The sequence below is a fragment of the Phoca vitulina genome, unplaced genomic scaffold (genome assembly GCF_004348235.1).
Source record: "Phoca vitulina isolate PV1807 unplaced genomic scaffold, GSC_HSeal_1.0 scaffold1, whole genome shotgun sequence".
NCBI classification, from domain to species: Eukaryota; Metazoa; Chordata; class Mammalia; order Carnivora; family Phocidae; genus Phoca; species Phoca vitulina.
In genome coordinates, this window is record NW_022589704.1 from 62,168,819 (window position 1) to 62,191,195 (window position 22,377).

The following is a 22,377-nucleotide window of genomic DNA, read 5'->3' on the forward strand; positions in this document are numbered from 1 at the left end:
AAGAGTTTAGTGAATGTTTCTTTTCTTCCTAAACAAACTTACCATTACAAAAATGGCACAGATGTATCATAGAGGAACCTATGGATGGGTAGCTTTTGGGGTTGCATTTCAACAAGGTTATACCAAGGACTCATGGAGTAGAAATTTTGTGAAAAAGGTTATGGAGAGACAGATGCCCAATCTTGAACTGGACAGTCATGGGGATTTAATATTAGCCAAATACTTGTTTAACACTGAGAAGATGAGTAATGCCAAGAGCCAAAAGAGCCTGCCAAGAAGAAAACCACTGGAATCAGAAAAATAGACATTTCCTTATCTAATAATAACCACTAGCTAAATGAACTTAGAAGGTTTGATATTTTGGGCTCCAGTTTTCCATCTATAAAATAAAAGTTAAGCTGACTCATCTGCACTTCTATGGTCCTATAGTTCATGATTATAATAGGTGACATGAGGGAGCAATGGGAATTGTGGCATCACAGTTTGGGGGATTTGTATAGTGATTTTTTAAAACAAAATGAAACAGGCCTTTAAATCCCTAAATTTGTAAACTCTGTTAAGTAAACATATGAATTATTCTATGCTGGGAAGAATGACCATGGAAACTTCTGAACCCACTTCCATCTGTATTAAGAACTATGAAGACCCTAGAAACTGTCCTTGAAACAGTAAATCTTATTAATCTAGAACCCCTCCCTCCACTTTGGAATTTGTGGTGATTTGAATATGTTACTTTGCTTTACAAAAAAGGATTTGTTAATGGAGTAGTATACATTGTTTTCAAGAGATTTATTTGGTATGTGGCAGGCACTCAATACGTATTTATCGAATAAATGGTTTCTTTTGAGCAGCTGCTTGTTAGTATGGTTCTAGTTACTTAAATTAATTTAGAGCAATAAATAAGGCTGTCTAATGCATACTTTTTCTGAACTCAGAGTTCCCTTACTTAGCCCAAGTTAGGAATTTTGTTGTACCTGGAATCCATTTCATTATAGGGCAATGTCATTAGAATATGCAGCTATTCTCCTCTTGTCTTATTGCAACAGCTGAGTCCCCAGTCAGTTGCTTGAGCATACGTCTGCAAGTTCAGAATACACTTATGAAGTATAGTTTACTCCTTCTTATGGACTCAAAAAACCCCATTCACAACTTCCATAGTTGTTTTGGGGGGGGGTGGGGGATGTTTTCAACTTCTCCTGATTTAGAAACAACAACCTCAGCCTCAGATGGATGGAAAGTGTTTTTTCTCCTAAGCCAATTCCAGTTAATGACTTGATAGCTGGTTCCTTTTTTAATGATGCTATTATTCTTATATATATATGAAACTAATAACATGTAGGGCACCTGAGTGGGAAAATCATCTTTATTGCTTCTATTATTTGAGAAGGACAGAAATCATGATAATACTCTGTGCTTTGTTCCAGATAACATTCTCATCTTCCTTCCTATCTTCCTTCCTTCCTTCCTTCCTTCCTTCCTTCCTTCCTTCCTTCCTTCCTTCCTCCCTCCCTCCCTCCCTCCCTCCCTTCTTTTCTTTCTTCCATCTTCCCTTCCTTATTTCTTTGCCTTATTACATAAAGGACTTGAGATATTTAATCATGTTTTTCATCCGTATCAATGAAAAGCCAACACAATTACCTACATCAGGCTAAGAAACAAGACCAAAATTCTGCAAATTGTTGCTATTGGTTTTCATTTGCCAAGTTTCCTTTCCCATGGGGAATTAAAGTACACATATTCATAGCTAACTTTGGTTTAATTACTAGTATGTTCTCTTAACCCAATGCTTAAGAGAAATTTCTTTTAAACATATTTTATTTCTTTTGCTATTGTTTGTAATAATAAAGTAGTATCTTTGCTTACTATCTTCCAAAGACTTTTTCACTTCCTGATAAAGAAGAACAAAGGTCACAGATCAATGGTGTGTGCCTGCTCTTTGTAGCAGTGGGCTGTGTATCCTTTTGCACTCAGTTTCTGCAGGTAAGGAATTTTATTTTTTAGTAAGTGATTTAGCTATTTCCTCCCATTTCATGTTAAAATGTCACTAAAGACTCCTTTATGTTTCAGGGATATGCTTTTGCTAAATCTGGAGAACTCCTTACAAAAAGACTACGTAAATTTGGTTTCCGAGCAATGTTAGGGCAAGACATTGGCTGGTTTGATGACCTCCGAAATAGTCCTGGGGCACTAACAACAAGGCTTGCTACAGATGCTTCCCAAGTTCAAGGGGTAAGCTTTGGGGGAAAACCAGGGCTATTATCAACTGGAGTAAACTGCCTTTCCCTTGAGCATTCTGATAATCACCTATATGTTTCCCATGAAATAGGAACTCATGCGATTGAGATGTCTCAGAGCCACATTTCCCACCATTTCCAACGCTGACAAACAGCAGTCTCTCCCAGGCAATGTCCAGACTCAGTGCCACGAGTCCAAATCTGTCACAGTTTTAGATTTCCTGGGAGTCTAGCAACTGAGAGCTTTCCTGAGACTCATTTCTCAGATCATTTTCAGGCCCAGAGGCCCAGATTCTATAAGACTTAATGGCGCCTCCCAGAGGTGGAAGCAAAATCTCCTTACACAGGTGCCCAATGTGCAGGTAGTCGTAGGAAAAGAGATCTTCTGAGTTGCCTCTGTAAACGCTAGTCAGAAAACTGAAGAAAAGAAATAAATGATTGCCGTCTAGAATCCTGAGGAACTCATAGAGACAGAGCTGTGGTTTCTGAAACCCAGAACCTGCAGCCTTGTTCAGGTGACTCATCCATTGCAAGGTGAGGCAATGCTTTTAGAAAACCAGGGGTTTGTATTGAAGTGACGAGAGTCAAATGTGCAGTCCAGCACCTCTCCTCACTTTCTGTGGGAATAAAAAGAAAGAAAGAGAGAGAGGAAGGAAGGAAGGAAGGAAGGAAGGAAGAGGAAAAAGGAAAACCACAGTTTGTGAGGTTCTTGGAAGAACCCCCCTTCCCCCCATGCCCAGATTGAAAAACTGAGTAATGTATGTCTTGACTCCTAGCCAGTTCAACCAGAAATATGGACAATGGTGTGAGAGACTTTCAGAGGAGCATGGGATCCTCTTCCTCAGAGCTTTTTTCTAGGTATAAATGTGTTTCCCACAGACTTTGGGTCACACTGTACATATTGTTTTGTAATCTTTCTGTTTTTCCCCTACAACAATCTGATGTGGGCATATTTTTGTTATTATATATTCTTCTAGAGTAGATTTTTGATGGCTGTATAATTCATCATCTTAATGTGTCATCGTTTAAGAATTCCTTATTTAAATGCCTGTTTTTCTCCCTTATAAGCAACTTATGTCATTTTACATCAAGCTTGGCATATCCTTGATTATTATTTTTTTGTTCTCAAAATATAATCATTGGATCAGAATGTATAATCATTTTGAAGGGTTTTAATATGCATTGTCTTACTGCTTGAAGGAAGCTTGTAGCAATTTCACTTTTATTCTGAGTATTCTAGTGTCCAGTTTACCTGACTCTTGAGCTTAGGTCAGATAAATAAGCCATCACCTTATCTCTTCTATTTTTGCATCCTTCAATCTGCAAGGGGCTTTTTAAGGTTATTCACTCTCACTTGAATTCATAGAGTAGCATCTAACCATCTTACAAAAATTTTACTTATTCTTTAAAAAAATGAAAAGTTTCTAAGAGTTTCTCTAATATTTTTGTTAAACCTTTTTTTTTTAAATGAGATTGCTAACCTGGGTCAAATTTATTTTAATATTGGTGTAAAGTAGAAATCTGGCTTTTTTTTTTTCTTCAAGCTGAATAGAAAATATTCCCCCACCAAAATTTAATGTAGATTTCATTTTCCAGCTATTTGAAATCCTCCTGCCCTTTGTGACTATCATCTTCCCATGGATACTTGGAGCTATGGGGATTCTCTATTCTCTTCCACTGATCAGTTTGATTTATTCTGTGCCAGGACCTTACTGTTTTAGTTATATAACTTTATGATAAGTGTTTATTATCTGGTAAGGTAGATCCTTGCACAATAATTTTTCCTCTTCAAAATTCTTTTATTTATTCCTGGACATTACTTATTCTAATGTACTTAAAAATCATCTTGGCTTCTTCAAAAATTTTATTTTAATTCCCATTGAATACATCCATGCAGCAACCCGCCCCCCCCCCACACACACACACAAAGATCGCTGTTGTGGGGATGCTAACAGTTCCCAAGAGAGACATAAATAAGAGGCTTTAGTTTTTAGTAAGATTTATAACTACATGATATGCTATATGCTATGCATAGTATATATACACAGATACATTAAATATCACTCTATCTTGTTCATTTTTTCTTATGTATTTTTTTCACAATTTTGAATGAATGTCATAGATTGAGATTTTAGCTATTAGTTTTTGCATATTTATCTTACTGCCATCCATTTTTTCTTAGATTTATTTATTTATTTATTTGAGAGAGAGAGAGAATGAGAGAGAGAAAGCATGAGGGGGGTAGGGTCAGAGGGAGAAGCAGGCTCCCTGCTGAGCAGGGAGCCCGATGTGGGACTCGATCCCGGGACTCCAGGATCATGACCTGAGCTGAAGGCAGTCGCTTAACCAAGTGAGCCACCCAGGCACCCTGCCATCCACTTTTTAAAGTTTTCTTATTAACTAATTTTTAAAAATTTAATATAGTCTTTTGAATTTCTAGGTATATAATCAAATTATATGCAAAGAAAGATAATTATATCTCTTTTTTTCTTTTTCAATTCTTATACCAACTATTTTATTTTCTCATTTTATTTCAATACTAGAAGTTTCAAACACTTGAGTAGAGTGCTAAGGGGAAGTAGAGGAGATTCTCGTAAGTAAGACAAAAATACATAAAGTAGACTTGTCAGACTACATAAAAACTTAAAACTTTGTATAAACAAATGATAGATTATGAAAATATTTGTAACAAGGATTAATATACCTAATAAGTCTAACATGTGTAGTGTTCCTAAAATTGGTTAGAGAATAAAAATAAACCAAATAATAAAGGTTAAAAAAAGGTATATGGACAAGCAACAAAAAAAGAAATGCAATGGGACAATTAACAAATGAAGAATTGTATAACTTATTAATAGAAAAATACTAATAAAACAATGAAACACCATTTTCCACCTACCAACTCAATAAAAACTATCATGAATGACAACTTCCTATATTTGTGAGGATGAGGAGAAACTGACAGTCTCATAACATATTGGTTACAGTTTGAATTCTTCCAACATTTTTAGAGAATAATCAGGTATGCAAATCCTCTGACTAAAATTCATATGAGTAAATTCTCTCCTATTTTGTGACAATGTGCATTCAAATGTATGTTTATATTGATCAAAAAAATTAATAAAATCCCCTGGAAACTACCTGAATATCCACCAACAAGAAAATAGTTGAGTGAATATATCCATACTAAGGAAAAGTAGGCAGCTATTTTTAAAGGTATTAATGTAATGATTTGGAGGGATGGTTACATTACACCAAGTGAAAAAAATCGAAGTACGAAATAATATCTAGACTGATCCCTTTTTTATGAAAATGTTTATTGTTATGTATGTATATATATTTCACATGTCTTGAGCTGTATTACTTTTTAAATTTTTAAAAAATATTGATTGAATAAAATGTGAAAGAAAACTAAATGATGAAATTCCAAAGAACTATGCAGCTATTTTCCAAATTCTCTATAATGCTTGACTGTTCTTGCCAACTAGAAATTCTTTTGTTCTTTTTAACTGTGGTAAAATATACAAAACATAAAATTTACCATTGTAACCATTTTTAAGTGTACAATTCAGTGGCATTAAGTATATTCACATTGTTATGCAACCATCACCACTCTCCATATCTAGAACTTTTTATCCTCCCAAATAGAAGCTCTGTACCCATTAAATATTAACTTCCCATCCCCCCCAACCCCTGATAACCACAATTCCATGCTGGCTTTATGAATTTGACTATTCCAGGAACCTCATATAAGCAGAATCATATAATATTTGTCCTTTCATGACTGGTGTATTTCACTTGGCTTAGTGTCCTCAAGGTTCAACCATATTGTAACGTGTGTCAGAATTTCATTTCTATTTAAAGGCTTGGATAATATACCATTATTTCTATAGACCACATTCTGTTTGTCCATTCTTCTATCAGTGGGCACTTGGGCTGCTTCCACCCTTTGGCTATTGTGGATAATGCTGGTATAAATATAGGTGTACAAATAAATTCTTAATTTAGCTTTTCTTTCCTGTCTTCAAGGAAGTTATAACCAATATATGGGAATTCTTGAGACCAGAGAGTTCATATTCCATTTGCATCTTCAATACAGTATGAAGATGCAAATTATTCTTGCATAGCACTTCCTTAGTACCTATGGTTACCTAATAGCTTACCTGTGATTGTTTTGCCTTCTTTATTTTTTAAATAATGCTGAAGTTTCTACAATACTGACAAAAATCTTGCAGTTGTACCCAGGCAAGTCTTTCCTACACAGAAGACACCAACCTTTGGTCACATCTGCACAGTTGCAACTGAAAGAAGAGTTGGAACCATCAAATAATTTTGCTTATAAATAGTAATTACCACCAGTGTCCATTCTCCACCTATATTGAGAATGAATCCGTTTTCTCCATTTTGTGTTGACTGAACAGCTAGTTATTCAGTCAGCATGTGATTTTGTACCAATGAGCAGGTTAACTTCAATGAGAATCAAAGTGGGCTCTTGTAATAGTCTTGTACAAATTTCAAAACTATAATTAAAGAACAAGCATCAGTCTTCACCGAATAATCAGAAATATTACCATAAGACCAAGGCCTGGGAATTTTCAAGCAGACCAAATGCCCAGTCGCCTGACATACATGCATGCTGTATTATACAAAACATAAAATTTACCATTGTAACCATTTTACAGGGTTGAATTAGTCTCATACTGACCGCTCTAACTCTGACTCCCATGAAATGAATTAGTCAATAGATGAGCTTCCACAAAGCTGTGAATAAAATGGACTCTTATTAATCCAGTCTTCAAGTGCATTAGGGAGCTCATTATTTTAAAAAATCTTTTTAAACATAGAACTACCGAATGACCCAGTAATTCCACTCCTAGGCATATATCCAAAAGAAGAAAAGCAGGGACACAAACAGGTATTTGTACATCAGTGCTCATAGCAGCATTATTCATATGGTCAAAAGGTGAAACAATGCAAGCGTCCATCAACAGATGAATGGATAAACACAGTGTGGTACATACATATAAAGAAATATTATTCAGCTTTTCAAGGAATGGAATTCTGATATGTGCTACAATATGGATGGACCTTGAAAATGTTATGCTTAGTAAAATAAGCTAGACACAGAAGGCTATTGTATGATTCCACTTAGATACTCAGAAGAGGCAAATTTATAGAGACAGAAAGTAGAATAGAGGTTGTCAGGGGCTAGGGAGAGGGAGGAAGAGGGGTTATTATTTAATGGGTACAGAGTTCTTGTTGTAGATGATAAAAAGATTTTAGGCATAGATGATGGTGATGGTTACACAACACAATATATTTAATGCCACAGAATTTTATACTTATGAACGGCTAAAATGAGAAACATCATGTTATGCACATTTTATCAGAATAATTTCTTTTTTTTTTTTTTGTATAAAATTGCCTTTTCACATAGTGATATTTGGTAAAAGAGACTGTGTGTCTCAGATCGGTTGATTGCTTTTGGTTTGCAGGCAACCGGCTCTCAAATCGGAATGATGGTCAGTTCCTTCACTAACATCGCTGTGGCCATGATCATCGCCTTCTTCTTTAGCTGGAAGCTAAGCCTGGTCATAATGTGCTTCTTTCCCTTCTTGGCTTTATCGGGAGCCATACAGACCAGAATGTTGACAGGATTTGCCTCTCAAGACAAGGAGGCTCTGGAGATGGCCGGCCAGGTAATCTTACAGACCCAATTTTCAAACTGCTTACAGCTCAGTGGCTGTCAGACAAACCCTTAAGGATGAGTAGTACAGAGAGACTTAAGGAAGCTGTTAGCCTACAAACGTTCATCCTTGGAAGCCTCCCACTAGCCTTTTTTAAGCTGTGGCAATAAAGCTCTGATGCGGTGAGTGGTGAGCAGGTGTGGAGAAACAGCGGGGCAAACAGAATGGGTTACATATTCAATTTCCTCTCCAATGGTTATTTTCTCCACCTCCCGATTCGGTGTATTCTTATTCACAAGAGTGGAGACTTCAGTTTTCTGTCTGCTTGGTTTCTTAGCTAAATGGTTTCTGCAGGTCATGCTGCCCACAGAGAGAGGTGTTTTCTTCTTTTGAATGGCACACACTTTTAATATTCACACTTTAGTGTCGGCTAGACTTATAACAAATGTCTTTCCCAAATGGAACTATGACACTCGGTTTAGGTCTCGATTACTCTTAGTTTTCAGTGATGCACTTTTAAAAGTGTGTCCTAATAAATATCTGGTTATCGGGTAAATGAGGAGATGGTGGCATAAACATTTATCAGATATAGGAAATCATGCACACACATATACACACCTTTACTCTTTTAACAAATTTACTGTTATCTAGGTTTTGTCTCTTAAGGGAGGAAATGTGAACATCACCCAAGTAGACAGAAGCCAAGAAGGTTTCATATACCAATGGGACAGAGTGGCCCACCTCTGTGCTATTTTAGGATAGGAAATGCCAAGTCAGAAACAGTGATGATTTACCCTAGTGTATGGACTGAAACAAATACAAATTCATAGTATAGACTAAAGATCAACTTTATACTTATATAATATTTGGTCAGATTAATTTTTTTTTTAAGATTTTATTTATTTATTTGACAGAGAGAGACACAGTGAGAGACGGAACACAAGCAGGGGGAGTGGGAGAGGGAGAAGCAGGCTTCCCTCCCAGCAGGGAGCCTGATGCGGGGCTCGATCCCAGGACCCTGGGACCATGACCTGAGCTGAAGGCAGACGCTTAATGACTGAGCGACCCAGGTGCCCCAGTCAGATTAATTTTTTAAGAAAATAGAATCGTATTTTGAACTTACATTGCTCAGTATCTTTTGTGCCGGAAGACATCTAAAGATATCGTTTTAGACATTTCAAATAAATTCACAAAAGAGCTAAAAGCTTTCAAGGATCAGTGTGGGTACATTTTTCCCCTTCTCTCTTCTACAACAAGTGGAGGCAAAAAAGCCATGTTAGTATTAAGTAGAACTTGAGGTTAGCCAACTCATGATCCAGGTAAGCTGACCTCAGACAACTTCTTTGTGTTCCCAGAAGATGCTTCCGCCACAGATTCATACCACCTTCTGCCATTTGCACCAGATCAAGTCCATGTGGCAGCTGAAATGTCATGAGAGTAGTTATTTCTGCTCTTTTGCTCCTAAGACTCTTTTTCACTTTTCAGATTACGAATGAAGCTCTCAGTAATATCCGCACTGTTGCTGGGATTGGAAAGGAGAGGCAGTTTATTGAAGCATTTGAGGTTGAGCTGGAGAAGCCATTCAAGACTGCCTTTCGAAAAGCGAATGTTTATGGATTATGCTTTGGTTTTTCCCAGTGCATAGTGTTTGTTGCTAATTCTGCTTCCTACAGATACGGAGGTTACCTAATCCCCAACGAAGGGCTCCATTTCACCTATGTGTTCAGGTGAGGACTATCAGGCCAAGGTCATAAAAGACCAGCACTCTAGGGAGGAGTAGCCTGGCTCTGTAAGGTAGGCTTTGCTGCTTGACAAACCATACCAACCTTGGTGTCTTAAACAGTTGGATTTATGATTTGTCAAGATTCTGTGGGTTGTCAGGGTGGTTCTTCTGGACTAGACTGATTCAGTCAGGCTTCTGCATGCCTTTCTTCATATCACGGTCTCAGTATTCCAAGCACAACAAAAGAGAGCAAGCCCCATTGTGCAGTGGGAAAGCACTTTTCGAGTCCCTGTGGGCATCACATTTTCAAATATCTCTTTGGCCGAGGAAGGTCATACAACCAAGCCCAGATTTAAAGAAAAGAGAATGGAATCTACCTTTTAATGAGAGGACCTGAGTGTGTTTCTCCTTTACGGTCGCACTGCTATCACACACATTCTGAACCCTGATGGATCCCAACTTAATTCCGACACCATCTACCAGGAGATAGCGTCGGATCCCACAGGTTAAGGGCTCCGTCCTGCCAAGACTGCCCATATCACCTTCCTTAGACCCTTCAGACCCCTACCTTTCCAGAGGTCAGGGGCAGGGATAGGACTGAAATTTCCACCTCTCTAATTGTGTGGTTACTTCCCTTGGCAACTAGCAGCCTTCCAAAGTCACCTCATTAACATAACCAAAGACACCTTGATCGCTCTCCAAATTTAGGAACTTCCAAGGATTTAAGAGCTCTGTGCCAGGAATGGGAGCCAAAGACCACATAGATGTTTCTTACTATAAATCACAGTATCACAGAGGAGTAAAAAAGTCATATTGCCAAGGGATTTGTTCAGAGTAATAGGATAAATGAACCATTTACACAGTCTGTCATACTGGTTAACACTAAGAAAATCTAGAGGCCTTGAATCAGAGAGTTCTTTGAACCATCTTATCTGAACTCTACTTCTTGCAAGAAGGGCATGTTTCCCCCTTAATCCTCCCAGGTAGAGACAGCAAAGGCCAGGACAGGGGAATTATGTTCCTTTCTTATAGTCTGCATCTGCTCTTCTGATAAGATTAGTTTCTCACATTTCTAGAGGTGAGAGCCAAAGGGTGTCAGGGTACCAAGGGACTGGGGGTGGGTGTATATGGCTATAGTGTGGTGGGGTGGGGGATGTTAGAGGGATGAGAGAGAGGTTGTCTGGGAAGGCCTTGGGAGGACATTAGGAAAAGTGGTCCCAACAGAAATCTGTTCTTTTGGGGTCATTCTCAAGCTATGAGTTCTGTCTTCTTGCCTTCTAGATTTCTTCTAGAAATATAGAAGAACTTTTTCTCCTGCCCTGCTCGACCCACCCCAATCAGGAAAGCCTCTTTTCTAAATTTTGGCATATTGAGAGCTGTGAACCCCCAAATCAGAAATCACAAACTGTTGACTTGTTAGTTTCTGTGAGATATTTGAAGAATTATTTGCCAACATGTAAAAATTGGGAAACTATAGAAAATTCCCAATTTCTGGCTTTTCTTAGAAAACTGGTGAAAGGTAGAAGGTGAAAGAACACCTTCCACCATTTCTCATTTTATTCCAGGTGCTTTTCATTGCTTTAAGTTTTGGGCTGGGCTCCCAGAGATGTTTGGGTTTGCAAGTCTGGCCTAAAAGAATTCCTTGCTTATGAACTGAGCAGTAAAACACACAAACACACTGCCCTCCACCACCACTGAGGCAGGCCCTCTGTGCATGGTGATGCAGGTGGTCAACCAGAGGATGCCCCTCGAATCTTCATCTGCACAGCACGGGAGCTGTCTGTCACCATATTAATCACTCATGTATTCACTCACCCATTTGCTCATTAATTATGCACCCAGTGAATATAGTTAAAAGTTTTAGAAGCAAACAGACAATTGTATCTTTCCCATGGTGTCTGAAGCATGAATGACATGCATGCTTGGTACAGAAGGATGCTTATATCACTAATCATTGTCTTTTTCAAAACTTACCATAGATTCAAAGAATGTTAGCTTTGTAAGAACTCAACCCAATCTGGTGATCTTTCAAACTCCTTCCCTCTTTTTTTTTTTTTTTAAGAAGTCTTTTTTTTTTCCCAAACAAGTTTTTGAAAAAGAGGCTATAGTAGCTAAAGCAGGGTTTGGAGGTGTGAACACCCCTTGTGCAATTCTCCCCTCACCATTTTTATATAGAACTCATTGCAAGCTGCTAGTCTCTCCAAGCCCCCATTCCCAGACAAGTCTAAGGCAACCTGCTCAAGGCTGCTCCGTTCTTTCCTAGCAGAACCAGGGCTGGACCCCCCCATACCTTCCTCTTAGGCTGTCATACCAACCACCCCACACTCCTTCTTTACCTGGGTGTCTGGTCTATTGCAGGGTGATCTCTTCAGTTGTACTGAGTGCAACAGCTCTTGGAAGAGCCTCCTCTTACACCCCTAGTTATGCCAAAGCCAAGATATCAGCTGCACGCTTTTTTCAACTGCTGGACCGACACCCCCCAATCAAGGTGTACAGTAGTGCAGGTGAAAAGTGGGTAAGTACTGAGGGGGGATAAGGAGGGAGTTGGGGGGGACTGTGCTTATGGGTGTGTGTGTGTGCAGAACAGCCTTTGGAGCTGGTCAGAAGATACCACTTAGTTTTTCAGTTCCTGCAGTTTATGGGTTCATTCATATGCACTCAGAATGCACAGACAGTAGATTTATAAATGTAAAGGAATGAAGTAAATTAGCATTAAAATTATTCATAAAGCTGGCATTTGAATAAGGCAATGATATCCAGTAAATGCTAAACTCTGTGTAATATAAAACACACTTAGTTCCAGAATGAATGAAGCTGGATATCTTTTGAGACCTACCCAACCACCATGTTTTCTACCAATGTTCTGGTATGGGATGTAGAAACACCAGTTCTTCCTGTCCAATAATATTGATTCAATTCATGTTTATCTAGGCTCAAGTTTTAGCTCATGTGGACCCCCAGAACATTAATTTGCTCTCAACAAAATATCTTTTCTTCTGATAGTCCTCACAGATGTTTTTTAATCTTCCCTGCTTATTTTTTTAATATTCCAGTGTTTTCAAGAGAGCAAAACAAAACTAAACCCTAGTAAAGCTGAACAAAATTCAGAAATCTTTGTAAATTGGTCAAGTGACCTGTTCCTCCTGTTGTTATTAAATTCTATCCCTTTCTGGAATTCATAATTCAGATAGTCCAACTGAAGGTATCCACCTTTGCAATACAGGGTGCAAGTAACTTTCGGAGTCATTTGAAGCATAATGCTATTATTAGAAATCTTTAGGGGGAGCAGAACTCTAGGGGTTTGGACAGTTCCTGGCTTCTGTGATGGAATCATATCTTCTATTTGTTCTTTTCCACTCAGAATGTCAAAAAAAGGATGACGAGGAAATCCCTTTAGGTTAGGATGGGAATGAGAGGTCACATATCTTTCATTTCACTGCTCAAACCTCCCTTTATTCTCTACCTGCCAGAATAGGGAACAGAATGGCATTTCATCAAGTGGCTGTCTTTAGACTTTGCACTATGGCTGCGTGCTGTTGAAGGTATCTTAAGCAAGGACTTAAAACTCAGATTTAGGTGCATTTTCAGTATTCTGGATTCTAGTAGGAACCTATGTAAGTCCCATCTTCCCATCCACAGGACAACTTCCAGGGCCAGATTGACTTTGTTGACTGTAAATTTACATATCCTTCTCGACCTGATATACAAGTTCTGAACGGTCTCTCAGTATCGGTTCGTCCAGGTCAAACACTGGCCTTTGTTGGAAGCAGTGGATGTGGCAAAAGCACGAGTATTCAGCTGCTGGAGCGTTTCTATGATCCTGACCAAGGGAAGCTGGTAAGCAATGCAAATGCCTTAGAGAATTGTGCTTTCTGCAGAATATCTCCAACCCCTTCAAAGTGGTTTCAAGATCCCGCCTTGCCAGATTCACTCTAAAGTGCTTGCCTCGGACACTTACCCCTGTGGATATTTTCCAGTTCCAGTCATTTGCTGGTTGACCTGATTCTACCTCACACTTTCTAACATCATATTCTTCCCAGTTCCAGATGGCCTGCTGACTAGTTAGACAAAGCAAACTGGGCGCATGGCAAAGCTGGAGATGAGTGTGTTTAACAGAAGTGTTCACTTACCTGTAAATGGAGCAGAAAGTGCAAACTAATCAGGAAACTAGTGAGCGCGAAGGGAAAAACTGACGGGGTGATAAGTAATGCAATGATAAATAAGTTGGGGGGGGTTGAGTACGAAAAACCTGACACAATCCTGGTTCGAGAAGCTTATGTCTATATGACATAAAGAACTCAAATTGGTAGTTATGTGCCAACAAAGCTTTGGCAAGGAGATTTGAAAAATTGATGAACTGCTTTGTTGCTCATTTTCCAGAGCATTTCTTCTTCTTTTCTGCCCTTTTTCTTGTCTTTCTTTCCAAGTAATATATGCAGAGGAATACAAAATAAAATAGGAAAGATTTGTAATAAAAAGCAACCTCTTATTCTACCCTTTCCACCACTCCCCATTTCTCTGTAAAGACAGCTATTTTTAACTACACGATGTTTTTAGATCTTTCAATGATTACCTCAACGTCTCTACAGAATATGATTACGCAGCTGTTTCACGATTGAACAGATTCAGACTCTCTGTTGACTTACTCTCAAGAGATGGAAATTTAGCTTACCCTTCCCACTCTCCCTCTTTTTACGCACCTCCTGCCAATATAGATATATCACTTTAAACAGTTTCTCTGCTTATAAATTTAATTAATATAATTCTGCTTCTTTTCCACCACCTACAGATAGTATCTCTTGAATTCTCATTTTTTTTTTTTTTTAAAGATTTTATTTATTTGACAGAGAGAGCACAAGCAGAGGGAGAGAGAGAGAGAAGCAGGCTCCCCGCTGAGCAAGGAGCCCGATGCGGGACTCGATCCCAGGACCCTGGGATCACGACCCAGGCCGAAGGCAGCCGCTTAACCGACTGAGCCACCCAGGCGTCCCGAATTCTCATTTTTTTGATATGAGGATAGTAGCAATCCTATGTTTATTTTCACCTCTTCCTCCCTCCTTTTATTTCTCCAGTCCTAATAACTGTACTTTTATATTATCAAAATGCAAAACACTAACATTCTGTTTAAAGCATTTATTATCTTTCACGCTTTCACTCTAGGCTGACTCTAAAAGTTAAAAATCAACTAACGACTTTTGTTGTGATTATGTAAATATTGTTCATCCCATAGTCAAGTGGTGAGATACATCAGCATTACATTTTCTTTCTTGATCGTTTTCTAAAAGGCTTTCTTTTTTCTTGCACCCTCTGCTTTTGTAAAATGTTTATATTCTTCCCATGTCTCTATCCTGCTACCTTTTCTGAAGGACCAGCTTTTTTCTCTCATGCCTGTCACTGCCTGGACTAATTACAACCTGTGACTGCCGAACACTTGTCACCCTGTGAGTTTCCTGCCTGTTTTCTTGGGATTAGATCCATCATTTCCTACTTCCCGTATCTTCCTCTTTCTTGGGTTTCACTTTCATTTTGTTGGAGTGCATCCACTAGTAGTTTTCTAAGAAATGATTCAGAGGCATAGGTCTGAAAATGTTTTATTCTGCTCCACAGTTGATTGAGTGCTGAATTCTGATATTTTGGGAGAAAAAAGGCCTTTTTGAGTTCCCTGGGTAGTATGATCTTCATTGCAATGAGGACAGGTCACATTATGAGGAGAAATGCTGAGAGAAACTCGAAGGAGGCAACTAAAGAGTCCCCTGCATAAAGCAAAACAAAGAAACAAGTGAACAGATAGTGGTAGAATCCAGGAAATTATGCAAATAAGGAGTAAGAGTTGATTATAATTTATAATCACTTTTTAATTCATTTTAGGTATAAAGATTTTAATGTGTTTAAAAGTACATAGTGATTGAGGAAGCTAGAAAGCACATTGCACTGGGGTCTGATCTCTGCAAAGGAGAGGGTCCAGTTTCCCAAAATGTCAGATCATCCTGTCTATCACCCCAGGTAGACTGTGAGCTATGAGACATACAGGGACCCAAATCCTTCACGTTTGACCTTTCCACCATTAACATATACATTAAGTATATTTCTCTCAATGTGCTCAGTGCCTGTTCTGGTCATAGGTAGGAAGCAATGCCCATGAAGAAATCAGCATGATTCCTTACATCTCATAAATACAATATATTTTATTGTATCATTGTAAAACATTTCTGTGAACTTTTTTCAAGGGGAAAGATACCACCTTTTATGCAATTTTTAAAAATTGTCTTTGCTTTTAAGGAAGCTACCAAATGCAACTTTCAATGTTTTCAACATTTAATTCCTGTGATATACAGTACTGTGTTAGGCCCCGTGGGAGAGTCTAAGGAATGTGAAGCATGTCTTCTGTCTTTTAGGAGCTTACGATGCTATCTCATGTACAATAATTAGCAAACAGCTCCAGTATTTAATTACGTATCAAATTGTGCTTTGCAATATATAAGTACTATGGAAAATAAGTAGAGGAAGATGAGCCAGGGCTAATTGCTGAGGAATGCCCTGCATTTTTTCCCACTGGTGTTTGCTTTTTCCATTGTTGAGTATTTATCTAAAATATCATATGTTCACAGCATTTAACATAATCTTTTTCTGAAATCAGAATGCCAAACACTTTATAGTAGTATATTAGACATACCGTACCTTTACTATCTTAAGGATTTTAAGTGAAACAGCTCAAATGGTAGATATTTGAGTTCCTGTACTCAAGTGTCTAGCCCACGAATAACAAGAACACAGAGATTATTTTTTCATTATATAGCAGCCAAAAGACTGCCTAGCTTGGTGCCCTTGTGGCAGGAAATTCAATATATGTTTGTTGACTGACTAAGTGAATAAATATACTCGTTTCTTACTTGGGTCTATTATGTTAGTGTCAGTAAAATCAAGGAAACAGCTTTAATTTTTATACTGTCCAATAGTTTTACATAGAAGAGTCTGTTTTTTTTTTAAAGATTTTTAAAATTTATTTATTTGACAGAGAGATAGAGAGAGAGCACAAGCAGGGGGAGCGGCAGAGGGAGAGGGAGAAGCAGGTTCCCCGCTGAGTAGGGAGCCCGACGTGGGGCTGCATCCCAGGACCCTGGGATCATGACCTGAGCCGAAGGCGAACACTTAACTGACTGAGCCACCCAGGCGCCCCCAGAAGACCCTGTTTCATAACCTGTGGAGTCTCAAAATTGAGTAATTCTTCATACTTGTAGAGGATGTGCTGCACCAAAGTATAAAGGGAAATTTTTTTAACAAAATACTGTCCTGAGTGCCTTTCTGGTTTGTATTGCCTGTAAAGCTAGAGTTTGGGAAACAACCAAAACCATAGTCTGATCATAACTTTGACACCACTCCTGACACACGCTACCTCCAGAGGTCAAAGGCAACATAACTTCTTTATAAGATTCCTGGGATTTTTATCTCATAAGCAAAGCAAATGTCTTGTATAATACTACCTCTAGAATATGAACTTTCCTCGCTGCTGGAATTCTAAAACTTAATGCTCTGCTGGTCCCCTCTATTGGCAGATGATAGACGGACATGACAGCAAAAAAGTCAATGTCCAGTTTCTCCGCTCGAACATTGGGATTGTTTCTCAGGAGCCAGTGTTGTTTGCTTGTAGCATCATGGACAATATCAAGTATGGAGACAACACCAAAGACATCCCCAAGGAAAAAGTCATAGAGGCCGCAAAGCAGGCACAGCTGCATGACTTCATCATGTCCCTCCCAGAGGTGAGGACTGGGTCAGAGTCTTTCCCTATGGGAGACGGGCATGGGTAGAGGTAGAATGGCCCGAAAGTGTTATGACTGCGGCTCAAGGAGAGGGTCAAAGGCAACACGGGTCATTTCCTGGTGCCCCGGGATTGCCTCTGTCTTTTAAGCAAAATAAATATCCGTCATCAGCATACTCTTTAGTGTTGGAAAGTATTATATTATCCAGTGCAAAAGACGCCATGAAACTTACTGCACTTAAAGCACGACTACACTGAGCATCGGTGTAGCGAGGTGGGAAGCAATCCTGAGATTTGGAGCAGGTACAGTTTTGAACTCAAACTCTGCCACTTACTAACTGTATAACGGTTGCTTATCTTTTCTGAGACTCGGTCATCGGCAAAATGCACAAAATAACATTAAAATGAAAGAATACACATAATAGGCATCCAAAGAAAACTGCGGCCATTATTATGGTCATTATCATGATTGCATTACTTGGCAGCATATACTGTGCGTGGTGGGGTGAGTTGCATCTGCCTTCGTGCTTCTCACTTTTCCAGAGCCAAGTTTGAACTTAGTACAATATTGACTCTGCATTTTTCCATCCACCAAGAGCCTCTTGGGGGTCGATCACAAAGAAAATTAACACAAGGAAATGAAATTTTAGGAACCAAACTTTTCACCTTTTCCCCTTCTTTTAAATACCACTGGGAAATTACTTTTCTTTGTAAGTGATTATGTTTATAAATTTTGTGCTGTTTGTGGTGGGCTTTTTCCTTTGTTCTTTTTCACAAAGGCTCCTGTCTTAGCCTGGTTCTAGCCTGGGTAGTGTAATCCATAAGCATGTAGAAATTACTGAACGAAAAGCAAAGCTCGTGTGTCCCTGAGAGATTCATTTGTTCCACGAATCTTTGCTGAGCATGTCCTCATTTTGTGGTAGACAGTGGCTTGGAGGCAGTTTATGGCCTCTTTCTCATACGGACTTGCCCATCGTACCCTTCACTGAGCACTGTTTCTCCACGAGGACAGAGTAGGCTGTCAGGAGTCTCCCTTGGCTGGTTAGCATTTGTCAGGAGGCAGGGGAAACGGGGAGGACACACGCTTGTTGTGGAAGGCAGGGGAGAGTAGTGGTCAAGGGCAAAGTCTCAGAAACAAGATGCACCTGGATTTAGAGTTCACCTTCACTGCTTTGTACTTGTTTGTCTTTGCACAATGTTCTTACCTGTCTGTGCCTAAGTTTTGTAACCCGTAAAGTAGGGAGAAAATTATTTCTGTGAATGTTAAATGATCATCTGCCTGGAATAGTTAACACAATACCCAAAGCATGGTAAATATTCTGTGAATGTTAACTATTTTTTTATGTGGCCATGTCAGGCATCTAGTTAGGGATTTTCCTTCATAACGTCACCTAAAACAACAAATATATGAACTAGTTATTAATATCTGCATTTTTCAGACAAGTTGGCGCTCAAAGAAATTTAAATAATTTTTCATGCTAATAAGCAGCAGAGTGGAAATTCGCACATAGACTTGTGATCCAGAATGATGCCTTCTCATAAGAGGATGGACCAGAAGATCTCTCAAAGGGCTCTTGCATCATTCCACCTTGGAAAGATCTTCCAGACAAGAGTTTGGAAATCAGGGAATCTTAAATCAGAGAGATCTCATAGACAGGGAAAAAGAAAAGAAAACAAAACAAAACTTAAAATAAATGCAGAGAAGGGGACATAAAATCCCCTATTTTCCCAACAAACCCCATATTTTCCTTATATCCCTAAGTGGATTTGACATCCTTTAGAGAAGGACTCATTTATTATTCCCAATTTTAAAAAACAAAAAAATTGTTTAAATCCACAGAGAGGTCCTTGAGGTGGGCTCCATACAGCATAGGAGCAATGACTGTTTCTGGGTCTCAAACTTACCATACTTTTTCCAGAAATATGAAACTAATGTTGGGGCCCAAGGGTCCCAACTATCTCGAGGAGAGAAACAACGTATTGCTATTGCTCGGGCCATTGTACGAGATCCTAAAATCCTGCTGCTAGATGAAGCCACTTCTGCCTTAGACACAGAAAGTGAAAAGGTATGTATTGATTTTCTAAAGTCCCTTAGATCATTATAAATGAGGCTTTTGCTGTAATAGATGCCCTTATAAAATGGCACTATTTTCAATTTCCTGATCCATGGACAGTATAAATAGCACTACTTGGTGGAACAAAAAGGCAATAATCGAGAGGAAGTGAGGCAAAATGGGATTGTTTCAAATAAAAAAATGTATTTTAACTTTAAAATAAGAATTGTTTTTAAGACTGTCTAAGCTAGGTGACACTTTTTCAAGGGTAAGTAATTAGCTTTCTTAAGTGAAATAAAGTAATCTAGGTCATCGGTAAGGCATTTCATATTTTATAATTTCAAAGTTACACAGGGAGCAGGTAGACAGCATACAACACAAAGTAAGGGGTGGTACCCAATGTGCAGCTTGCATGAAAGCAAATGCAATTGGGCAAAACAAAATTATGAAATTTACCATTTACAATTAACTCCTTAAAAATCTTGATCCATTTTGGAGAGAACTAAAATGTCCTCAATGAAGAACAGTATCAGTAATGACCACTTAACTGCTACCTTACACGGTTTCCTTGGTTTCATTTTTGCCAACTAGACCATCAAGTATTGTAAAATTACATAGTGACCTCCAGTTTGCTTCATTCTTGCTTCACTGAAATTTCTCAGCTTGGAGAACGCAATTGAAATCACTGATGCATTGCAGTCAGCAAATACGTGTGTCGTCCTTGCCCTCCTGTCAAACCTTTGGGTTTAACCCCTGTTTATCGCAATGTTACTCAAGTAGCGTTCAGCAGAATTCTTGCAATGTTGGGCCAAGGAACAAACGTGTGTCTTTGCATCAGCTTTCCACCTTCTCTTTGCAGATGGTGCAGGCCGCCCTGGACAAAGCCAGAGAAGGTCGGACCTGCATTGTCATCGCTCATCGTTTGTCTACCATCCAAAACTCAGATATCATTGCTGTCATGTCACAGGGGAAAGTGATTGAAAAGGGGACCCATGAAGAACTGATGGACCAGAAAGGAGCCTACTACAAACTCGTCACCACAGGAGCCCCCATCAGCTGAGATGACTCAAGAACATCGTGCACAGATTAGGCGCCAATTACAGGAGGGCCGTGGGGTTTTTTTTTTCTTTAAGGAGAAGTGATAATATTTTACTTTTACAGACATTGTCATACACTGGGATCCAAGCTAATTTCTAATGACCCTCAATAATATCTTAGTTTTAAAAATCTGTATATAGAAAATGAAAGAAACTAGGGTTAGTGTGAGTGAGAATCCAATGTCAAGCAGGTGCTCAGCCATTACCCAGTGGCTTTCTCCATGCAGAAGCCAGTCCCAGTTACTACATGGGAATCAACAAGAAGTCACAGAGTGAATGAGACTTTGAATTCCTCAAGGCAGAGGACTATCCTTCGAATTTTTGAAACTTCAGTGTACACAGAGCCTAGTGCACTTACAATAGGCACTCAATGCCTGTTTATCAAGCTGGACAAAGGTCATATGTGAAAAGAACAGGAGGACTGACAACCAACTATTTCTTGACTAAAGTTTTCTTGCAAGTGAAAGCAGATTCATTCATCTCTAAGGATGGGGACAGGAAAAGGAGGGCTCTCAGGCTGGGAAAGGCAGAAAGGGGCAAGTATTTGCAGGGACTTACCAGTTAGGAGTGTGGATTTATAGATTCAGGGTGTAGGAGGTGGGTGGTGGAGTCAACATTTACTGCACTACAATCTGCCAGTGTGGCTTTTTTTGTATAACACTATATGAAGCTACAACAAAATAAAAGGCACTGTCTTCATTTCATGAATAGACTGGAGAGACAAAGGACGGCAACCTGGGACAAAGACTCTATCCCAGGCCTTTAATCCTTGTCACCACCCTCCACACTGGTTGCCTGTATGGAAACAGAAGTACACACCCCTCCTGCAGCGGGATGGCTGCCCTTCTCTAATTCTGGCAAAAGAATTGGGGAAGCTCACTGAGAAACATGCACTTAGAGACCCAAGTCACATTTGAAGGGGTGGCTAAAGACAAGGGGATTGAATATAAAGCGATATATGAACAGAAAAAAAAATTCCAGCTCCCTCCTCCTCTGGCAGGAGATTTTAGGAGTAGCCTCTGGGGAAACTGGCTAATCCAGTTAAAAGAAAAGAGACTATCTTTTAATGAGGCATAATGAGGAATAATGAGGTATAAAAGAGACTATAGAAAAGAGACTATCAGGGGCAGAGATCCTCCACAGAAACTCCCCAACCAGATTACTCTACCTTGAAGCCCGCCTGCCAAAAACACATACCCATTGGCTTTTCAGTGTCTCACTCTTCCATAGGAATAGATTGTCAAGAATCACCAGGCATTAAGGAAATATTTTAACACAAAAACCAAAATGACAACAATAGAATGCCCAGAACAACGATATTGGAGGTAACAGAGCCAATGCAAAGATTTGGAAAACAGTCAAAGAATGCCAATAAATTCACATAATGAGATGAGAAGATATTCCCATCTATTTAAATAGAAACAAGAGTTCACAAAAATGAACATACAAATAAAATACAAAAAAGAGCTCTTGACAACTGAAGTGAAAAATTCAGTAGCAGTTCCTATCAAGTCGTCCTGCCCTCAAGATGTCTTCCTGCTCTATCTCTTTCCCAAATGCACTCGATGTATATATGTTTTCTTCCCATGGCCAACAAGTGAAATTCTGCCTACAAATTAAGCTTGAGCTGTTGTATAATGAGGTATATTATTTATGTGTCTGTCCAGTGTTTCCTGGTAAATAACCATAAAGGTGGTTTAGCAAGGTAACTAGGTAGGTCAGAAGAACTGATGGTTGCCAAGTCAGGGAGGGAGAGGGTGGAGGACAGCACTTTAGTTAAGTCATGAAAAATGGCAGGGACAAGTACATTGCAGAATAAAGAT

At 39.0% G+C, this 22,377-nt stretch overlaps 1 protein-coding gene across 1 annotated transcript in view; it reads left to right on the plus strand.

Moving 5' to 3' along the window:
• The window catches only part of ABCB11 (ATP binding cassette subfamily B member 11), a 77,921-nt gene extending 57,310 nt beyond the window's left edge, over window positions 1–20,611 (plus strand). Inside the window, exons 19-27 of the mRNA XM_032408661.1 lie at window positions 1,876–1,980; window positions 2,068–2,229; window positions 7,730–7,933; window positions 9,407–9,648; window positions 12,003–12,159; window positions 13,284–13,481; window positions 17,198–17,404; window positions 19,323–19,469; window positions 20,317–20,611. Coding sequence (XP_032264552.1) covers window positions 1,876–1,980; window positions 2,068–2,229; window positions 7,730–7,933; window positions 9,407–9,648; window positions 12,003–12,159; window positions 13,284–13,481; window positions 17,198–17,404; window positions 19,323–19,469; window positions 20,317–20,517 — 1,623 coding nt within the window. The 3' untranslated portion in view covers window positions 20,518–20,611. The remainder of the gene's footprint in view (window positions 1–1,875; window positions 1,981–2,067; window positions 2,230–7,729; window positions 7,934–9,406; window positions 9,649–12,002; window positions 12,160–13,283; window positions 13,482–17,197; window positions 17,405–19,322; window positions 19,470–20,316) is intronic.
• Window positions 20,612–22,377: the final 1,766 nt, after the last annotated feature.